The sequence below is a fragment of the Otolemur garnettii genome, unplaced genomic scaffold, assembly GCF_000181295.1.
Source record: "Otolemur garnettii isolate 467f Iridium unplaced genomic scaffold, OtoGar3 scaffold00015, whole genome shotgun sequence".
In the NCBI taxonomy this organism is placed as follows: Eukaryota; Metazoa; Chordata; class Mammalia; order Primates; family Galagidae; genus Otolemur; species Otolemur garnettii.
This window is the reverse complement of record NW_003852410.1, coordinates 14,662,641-14,671,858: the sequence shown is the minus strand read 5'-3', so window position 1 is coordinate 14,671,858 and position 9,218 is coordinate 14,662,641. Positions and strand designations below refer to the sequence as shown.

The window sequence follows — 9,218 nt, the reverse complement described above, 5'->3', positions numbered from 1 at the left end:
AAAAAAAAAAAAAAAAAGAAAAGAAAAGAAAAAAGCAGAGGAAAAAGTATGTGAAGGTATGGACATCAGACATCATGGTCCCTCAGCAAACCCCAAGCAGTTTGGCAAAAAAGCACACATACTGTGTGTGGAGGGCAACGGGGTGGTAGCAGGCTGCCTCCAGAAATTCTAAAGACACAGGAAAGGACCAAATGACAAGCTCCTTATGATATTCAGAATATGGATTCTACCCTAAAGGCAAATGAAAACCAGGAGATAATTTTAAGCAGCAATGGGACACGATCTGTTTGGCATTTTAGAAAACACTGTGATCTATGAAATCAGCTTTTCAACCTGTAGGATTTGAATTGCCTTTAAGATGTCCACAAGTGGAGATGCCCCAAAAGCTGTTGATTTGCTTGTCCTATGTATGTATATGGGGGGGGTAGTGACGGGGGCTAACAGCATGTGAGGAGAAACACTAGCCTCTGAGAAGTGGAAAGATGTCCACCATCTGAAGGGTCAACAGTTATCCTAAAAAGAGTAAGAGAGGCCACAGCTGATGAAATCACTTGTATCAACCTGTACAACAAACCTTACACCCAAGAATCAAAAAAGGCCCAGTTTAAATCCCAGAGTCAGTGAAACCTCTGATGAGACTCCAGAGGATTTAGCATGCACCCACACTCATTCCATGTCTACCACGATGCTCACAACCCTGGGTGCTTTACATCACTATCTTCTTATGCTCTGATCTTTTCAGCAAGTTTGTAAGTTCCTTGAAAGCAGGAATTTTTCCATTTACCCAACCAATGCCTTGAAAGAGAAATCACTGATGAACACTACTACAGATGAAAGGCAAAAAGTTTCACACAACAAGATTCGTTTATTTCCCGTAATGATGTGTGGACTCCCGATGCTGCCAGGAAAAGACAAATGTTCAAGTATGTAGGTAGTGAATGCCAGGTGAAGAGAAGTCCTCTCTCTAGACCATGTAAGAAGGAGTCTTGCAAGCAAAGCATTAAGCTATAAGATATTCTTAGGACAAAACAGCACTCGTAAAATAAGAACTGCACACAACATGGATGAATCTTGCAAACAAAACAGTAAGTGAAAGAAGCTAGACGCTGAAGTAACATACACACTGTATGATTCCACATCTATAAAGTTCAATTAACAAGCAACCTAATCTCTAGTGTAAGAAGTCAGGATGGGAAGGGGTGTACAAGGGGCTTCTGGCAATGTCTGTAAGAATCTGATTAAGCCAGGTACAGCGGCTCACATCTGTAATTCCAACACTTTTGAGAGGCTGAAATAGAACTATAACTTCAGCTCAGGAATTCGAAGTTGCAGTAAGCTAAGATCATGCCATCGTACGACAGACTGGGGTACAATGATTGGTTTCTTAAAAATGACAAACAATGCCTGTAGTCCCAGCTACTTGGGAGGCTGAGGAAGGAGAATCGCTTGAGCCTGAGTTGGAGATTGCTGTGAGCTGTGATGGCACAGCACTCTACCCAAGGCGACGGCTTGAGGCTCTGTCTAAAAAAAAAAGGGGGGGTGGCACCTGTGGCTCAGTGATTAGGGCGCCAGCCCCATATACGAGGGTGGCAGGTGCGAACCCAGGCCCAGCCAAAGTGCAACAAAAAAATAGCTAGGCATTGTGGCGGGTACCTGCAGTCCCAGCTACTTGGGAGGCTGTGGCAAGAAAATCACCTAAGTCCAGGAGCCTGAAGTTGCTGTGAGCTGTAACGCCACAGCACTCTACAGAGGATGACAAACTAAAACGCTGTCTCTAAAGAAGAAAAAAAGAATTAGGAATTGGGTGCTGGTTCCAAAGGTGTGCTCACTCTACAGAAGTTCACCACTTGGGCTCAGCACCTGTGGCTCAAGCGGCTAAGGCGCCAGCCACATACACCTAAGGTGGCGGGTTCGAATCCCCAGCCCAGGCCCGCCAAAAAACAATGATGGCTGCAACCAAAAAATGGCCAGGCGTTGTGGCGGGCGCCTGTAGTCCCAGCTACTTGGGAGGCTGAGGCAGGAGACTTGCTTGAGCCCAGGAGTTGGAGGTTGCTGTGAGCTGTGATGCCGTGGCACTCTACCCAGGGGGATAGCTTGAGGCTCCGTCTCAAACAAACAAACAAACAAAAAAAAGTTCACCACTTGGGATTTCTGTACTTCTCTGTATGTATGCTACAGTTCAAAAAAGTTTAAATCAACAGGCAGAAAATGACAGTGTAAGCACTACAGGAAGTATAAAGGAAGGTACCACAAAGAGAAAAAGCATTAGTGATGGTACAAAAGAGAAGATGAGCACCAGAAAGACTAGACTGTCATTTGGGAGACACTAGAGACCTACTATTAAAGTACTAATGAACTAAATTAGTTCTGATGACTATTTTGGTACCAATACTGTATCTTCTTGAGGAAATTTTTCTTAATCTTGAAATTTCTTCAGCACCTATTGAAGCACACAATAAATGTATGCCACACGAATAAATAATATGTAAGTAAATCCATTCACAGACTCCCACCCTGACAACTGATAGAATATACCAGTAACTTACTGGCCTGTGTTAGTCTACAACATACAACTAAGTTTAGTAGCCTGTTTACCAAAGCTCCACCTCTAAAAACTGCCCCAAACAAATGAGCTAAATGGCATTTTCTGTAAATCTGCAAAAAGAACTATACCCTGGCTCCCCAAAGCATTACTGTTTCCTAAACAGGATCTATAAAGCAATCACTCCACCCAGTTCGTTCCTTAACCTGCTTTAATTTCTTTGTAGCACTACCAGGTGTCCTCAAACTGTGGCCCACCGAGGACATTTATCCCTCCCGAGGACATTTATCCCTCCCGCTTGCCACCACTGCCTGTCCTGCTTAGCAGCCAACTTGTCCCAGGGCCCGCAGTCCAGCCCCACAACGGTCTAAGGGACAGTGAACTGGCCCCCTGTTTAAAAAATCTGAGGACCCCTGCACTAGACACTAGCTTAAATTACCTTGTTTTTCTGCATACTTGTTTCTCCATAGTATTTTAAGCTTCATAAGAACAGGAACCTTGTGTGTTTTTACACCACTGCACACCCAAGGGCCTAGATGGCTGTGTGCTCAATAAAAACTTGCCAAATAACCACAACTACCTAGTTAATTTACTTTAAGGTCACCAAGTACACATAAAATCAAGTCAATACCAATAAATCAGTAATTCCAATGCAACAGTAAATACAAAAAAAGTATTACTCCATTCTTGGGTAACAGTGATCTTAAAAACTATACCAGCTTTTGGGCCACTCCTGTGGCTCAGTGAGTAGGGCACCAGCCCCATATACCAAGGGTGGCAGGTTCAAACCTGGCCCCAGCCAAACTGCAACAAAGAATAGCTGGGTGTTGTGGCAGGCGCCTGTGGTCCCAGCTACTCAGAGTCTGAGACAAGAGAATCACCTAAGCCCAGGAGTTGGAGGTTGCTATGAGCTGTGATGCCACAGCACTCTACCAAGGGTGATAAGACAAACTCTGTCTCTAAAAACAAAACAAAACAAAACTATACCAGCTTTTGTACCAGCTATGAGGTTGAAAAGAGTTTGATGATTTGGAAAACAGAGGTGAATTTCTTATGTGTTGCTCTTTTTTTCTTTTCAGAGACAGGGTCCTGCTGTTACCTAGGCTGCAGTGCACTGGCACTTATCATAACTTGCTGCATCCTAGAACTCCTGGAGTCAAATGACCCTTCTGGCTCAGTCTCCCAAGTTACTTCAACTACAAGCACATGCCACTGTGCTTGGCTATTTTTTAATTTTTTGTAGATTCAGGGTCTTGCTATGTTGCCCAGGCTGGCTTCAAACTCTGGCCTCAGGTGGTCTTCCTACCTCAAGTCTCCCAAAGTGCTGGGATTATAGATGTAAGCCATTATGTCCAGTCTTTTGGATGTACTTTAAGGACAATTTTTATGAAAGACAAACACAACAACAATGTGACTTCAGAAGCAAAATCTGGGGCAGCACCTGTGGCTCAATGGATAGGGCACTGACCCCAATATACCAAGGGTGGCAGGTTCGAACCCGGCCCTGGCCAAATTGCAACAAAAAAATAAGCCGGGCATTGTAGCCGGCACCTATAGTCCCAGCTACTTGGGAGGCTGAGGCAAGAGAATCGCCTAAGTCCAGGATTTGGAGGTTGCTGTGAGCTGTGACACCACATCACTCTACTACAGGCCATAAAGTGAGACTCTTAAAAAAAAAAAAAAAAGCAGCAGCAGCAAAATCTGCAGATTAGCAGGAAACATTGGTAAGAGACCCCGCTTTGCCCCAGTGTAGGCAGATACCTTCTCTTCTTTCTCATTTTCCTAGAAGCATCAAAGAATGGCCCTTCGAAGCTTCCAGCAAAAATCATAACTATGTTGAGCTTTTCCATAAGACTTATTTAAAAGTACTTCATGACTGTTCAAGATTTTGAGTTGTCAGGGTATCAGAATTTAACAGGGTGGGGCTGGAATCCAAAGTTAACAACTGCAAAGAATTACTGGGTTCCCAAACAAGGAAACATTTCACACATAAAGCTGTTGCTTCTTCAACCCTTCCAATTTGGTATCTTGAATACCAATTATTTTTAAAATGAGTTATTTCCACACAATCTTACTACACATCTAAAGTAATTTCCTCACTTCTACTTGTCTATAAAAGCTATAAGACCAGAACGTTTTTCAGAGGGTCAGTATTCAAATAAACAGGAATAAAATGAAACACAATTTCAAGTCAACAGTGATAAATCCTGGAGCTAAAAACTAGAAAACTTCTAAATCTGTGGCAATTAATAAAAGCAAAAATTTTCCAATTTTTTTAAATTTTACATATATATATGTATGTGTGTATATATACACATATATGGGTTTTTTGGCCGGGGCTGGGTTTGAACCCAACACCTCTGGCATATGGGGCCGGCGCCCTACACCTTTGAGCCACAGGTGCAGCCCAATTTTCTGATTTTTCAAATGAATGTGATGTAAGCAGTAGCTGAAGGTAAAAATGCAGCATTACTATCAAAATGCTAACAGAGAATACAGAAACATCTCAGTGACTTTTATTTTACAATAAAGTAACACTGCAGAGAACTAATAAGACCATAAAATAAAATTAATTTTTCACAAAGTCTAGGAAGTTACTCTTCCCAACACTAGACAACTTCAACTAACAAAACAGGCAAAGGCATGTGTTGGTAGACTTTATCCTCTTTTAAAAGCTGGTATTCTCTTTCCCGTGACCAGCACATGAAATGGGAAATACTACTTTACCTACCTATCACTTAGGAGAGGGATAGTGTTTCTTCCCCACCTACCTGCCACCTTACACACACACACACACACACACACACACTTTCTACCTTGAAAACTATACAGTATACCAGCAGCACCATAGGGAAGCAACCTTCCCAGCTACCCATGACTTCTGTGCTCCACCATTCAAGACTTAAAATTACACCACAGACTGTGCATTAGAAAACCATTTGACATGATGGAAATGTTTTAAAACCTGGTTCTGGTAATGGCTGCACAACTCTTTAAAATGACTAAAACTCACCAAATTGCACATGTGCAACAGGTGAATTATGTTACAGTATGTAAATTACATCTCAGTAAAGCTTTAAGAAAAATAGCCAGCAAGGTGTAAAGAGTTAAGACAGTAAAGCACGAAAAGTGTATCAAAGAACTGAAGAGACTCAACACATAATTGATAATACATCTTCAATTCAGAACCTCCAGGTAGCCTATTAAGTGACTCTTCCTTCTCTTAACATATTCCTCAACACCTTTTGATCTTCCCTTCATTCTGCTCTATGCTGCTCCAAAAAGAACTCATTGTTCATCACCTTCACAATTCCACCTGCAGAATTAAAAATATCTGATGCACGTGCCCAACAGCAGTGAAAGGCTGACAAGTAATTTTGTACAAATCAGTTCTCCATGTCCAGAACAAGTTGGGAAGGGAGGTCCTTCTAACTGATTCTCCAAGCCAGACTGCTTCGACCTCCCATAGCACTTTGTTCATACTTCTCGTGGAGCCTTTATAACTTGGATTATGGTCATTCCGCTAAGTCTTATCAAGCTTTAACACTCCTTCCCCCTTTCCCTCTCCCCAATACCTGCAGCAGTATCTGTCACATCGTAGTATTTAATACATGTTCTTCAGATGAATGGCATCATTTTCCCAATCAAACTGAGGAATATCAATTCCATCCTCAACGTGCAAATACAGTTCTCCATCCTACTGAACTACCCTAATTCAAAGCCTATTTCCTTGGGTGACTGGTAGATGACAGTGACATGAATAATCAAAAACTCTAAAATTACTCATGGCTAGCCAACTAGCTAAGGCTATTAAAATACAAAGCAGCTCAAAGCACTAAAACTCAATTTCTGTGCTAGGCAACAAATTATTATAAAAATCACTATTGTTTGCCTATTACCCAGCATCCAAACCCAACATGTTTTCTACTACCATCAATATACCAAGTATGATCACTACTGTGCAAGATAGGAAAGGTTAAGTTCACATCAAACCTCCGAAGTACAAAACAAGAAAAAAAAGCTCAAGAAAAAAAAATCATAGCATTTCACAGAGAAATTAACCAACTGTTAATACTCAGGACAGAACAGGAAGAAAACCTATCAAATTCACTCCCCACCGAGATCCGTTCATAACATAAGAAAGCCAAATTTGCATTACAATTAATGACTTGTAAATAGATCTAAAAATACCAAAATACTGACAACAACCAACACAAAATTTCAGCAGGTGAAGAACATCATGAATTGGCAGATTTTAAATCTTCAGACCTGTGAAATGTGTTCAAATCCTATTAAATGTGCAAAATACAGTGATGCTATTAAAAGGGGGGAAAAAAGAAAAATACCCAAAGACGGATATCAAAAACTTACAGGAAGACCCTTAAAGTGGATAAGTTTCCTACTCCTAAGTGGACTCTAAAATACCTTAAATACTACTAACTTAATACATCTTTTTAGAACTGAATCTCACTGACACCATTTGTAGCTCTGAAAAAACCTGAAATATACATTGTTTTTAAAGTCAAAACCTTCCAGGTGCTTCCAAAATACTGTTGAGTCAGGTTTTTAAAAATACATGTAAAAATTGAAATGCACTTCATTATGAGGTACTTATTCCCAGCAATAAATCAAATGTAAACTTTTGAGTTTCGTTTGAGTTCCTCTTCACCAGTAAGGTTGTCAAGTTTTTAGGAGTTTCCTAGTAATTTACTTGAACATCATCATCTACGGTAACACTCAAAGCAAAACCACAATAAAGAGGTTTGGCCTCTGAGGGATTCTACACGTAAAAAAATATTACTCATAAATAATACACAACCACTATTGCTTTAAGTAACAAACACATTTCTAAACTTTTATGCCATTTGATGGAATTCCCTATTTTAAATAGCAAAACAAAATCTATGAAACCACCTATGCATGTTTTTTTACTTTAAATCTAGTCTATGATAATAAAGCGCTGATATGAATTTACTTCTACAACTCAGAGGAAAATATTTTTAGTTGTTATTTTTATTCAAAAAGGCCTTATTATTCAAAGAGTTAATAGAATTCAGAGAACCAGTAATTGGGCCAATTAATCCCAGAGTTATGTTCTTTTAGGCTGCCCAATATCCTATTTAATCCCCGGTATAAATAAACCAATGAAACCTTAAGAGGACACATTCATTTAATCAAAGAACAGTATAAAGTTGGAACTGTGGAGTACTACCATACAGTCACATTGGAATGCCATCGATTCAAAACAAGTACCTGATGAAAGGAGACTTTTGGCAATTAACTTTAAATCCTATAGAGCATCCACCCAAAACTTTCTTATTCTATCTCACTTTCACATATTCCAATGCCTGTTCATTAAAGAACACCCAAAACAGTTTAACTTTAAACTCTAACACCAGTGAAACCAATTCCAGGCAGAAGTTAAAAGACTGACTACAAAATCAGTCTTGGCATTTTATCCAAATATATCTAAATGTTAAATCCAAAGTATTATACTTCAAATCGCTGTGATACTACATGCAGCTTACTACCTTCATTTAAATGAAGCGGAATTCTTTCAACATTCTTTTCATCATAATAAAGCTTTAAGCAGCCTTGAATACAGTCACTCTATTCATTTCACCATTTTGCAAAATCGTCCTCCATCACCACTCTGCATAAGCTAATCCAAAAAAAAAAAAACCTGACAGCTCAATCTTCCAAAAAAACTCTCTTCTTTATCAAACCCCAACATTTACTTTCTTGGACAGCAAGAAAATAACACACATTTGCAATTTAAGACAGGAAAAAGCATAACTAGGCTCACTGTACAACCACTAAATTTCTCAGAGAAGAGAAAAATAACTCAAGACAGGCAAATTAAAACCATTCTGCACATGGCAAAAATAAAAAGGTCTGTCCAACAATCCATAGCAATAGCACTACTTCCTCTCTTTCTGAGCCAATACCAGTATGCCAATGGATGTAAGTGTCAAATAAACCCAGTGTCTGTTTGAAACAAGACGAAAAGCTGGGAAAATTCCCTCCCATAAATCATTTAGTGAACACGAGGCTTTGCATTCAACACGAAATACACACAACCCACCACAAATGCAGAAAAAGCTGTAATCAACAAGTTGGAGAGAGGGCAGAAAGTAAGGCTCACCACCCTCCCTCCACCTTTAAAAAAGTCCTTTAACAAAAGGTAACGCAGATCTTTAAGTACCTGGTGGAGGTGCCTTTCCTCACATCGCAGATGCTGCACTTAAAGGCTTCCGCACTGTTTCTGAAGGTGCAGACGCTACAATCCCAAAAGCCTTCATCTGCAGCAGGTTTCGCTTGTCTTTTTGGCCTTCAGAGTGGGGAGCAGGGAGTGGGAGAAAGGAAAGGGAAGAGAGAGGGAGCAGGAAAAAGGGGGAGAGAGAGCAAAACACCGGCGCTGGTGAGCCGTCGTAATTTAACAGGAATCCGGCGCTGGAAACTTAGCTCGGGCGACCACCCACCCATCCTTTTCGGGGACGGGGAGAGTGGGGAAGGAAACCGGGCGCCCCTACCGGCACCCTGCAACCCCCCGAGTCCCAGCCGGATTGCTTCGCACACCAGGCGGCGGCGGCGGCGCCCCGGGAAGGGCCGCGGCGGGCGCAGGAAGCGGGCGGACTTGTGGACTTGAGTGTGGGGCTGGGGGGGCCGGGAGGGG

The 9,218-nt window shown here is 41.1% G+C and overlaps 1 protein-coding gene across 1 annotated transcript in view; it reads right to left on the bottom strand.

The window, feature by feature from the left end:
• The window catches only part of RYBP (RING1 and YY1 binding protein), a 126,570-nt gene that overhangs the window by 69,769 nt on the left and 47,583 nt on the right, over positions 1–9,218 (bottom strand). Inside the window, exon 2 of the mRNA XM_012802478.1 lies at positions 8,748–8,873. Coding sequence (XP_012657932.1) covers positions 8,748–8,873 — 126 coding nt within the window. The remainder of the gene's footprint in view (positions 1–8,747; positions 8,874–9,218) is intronic.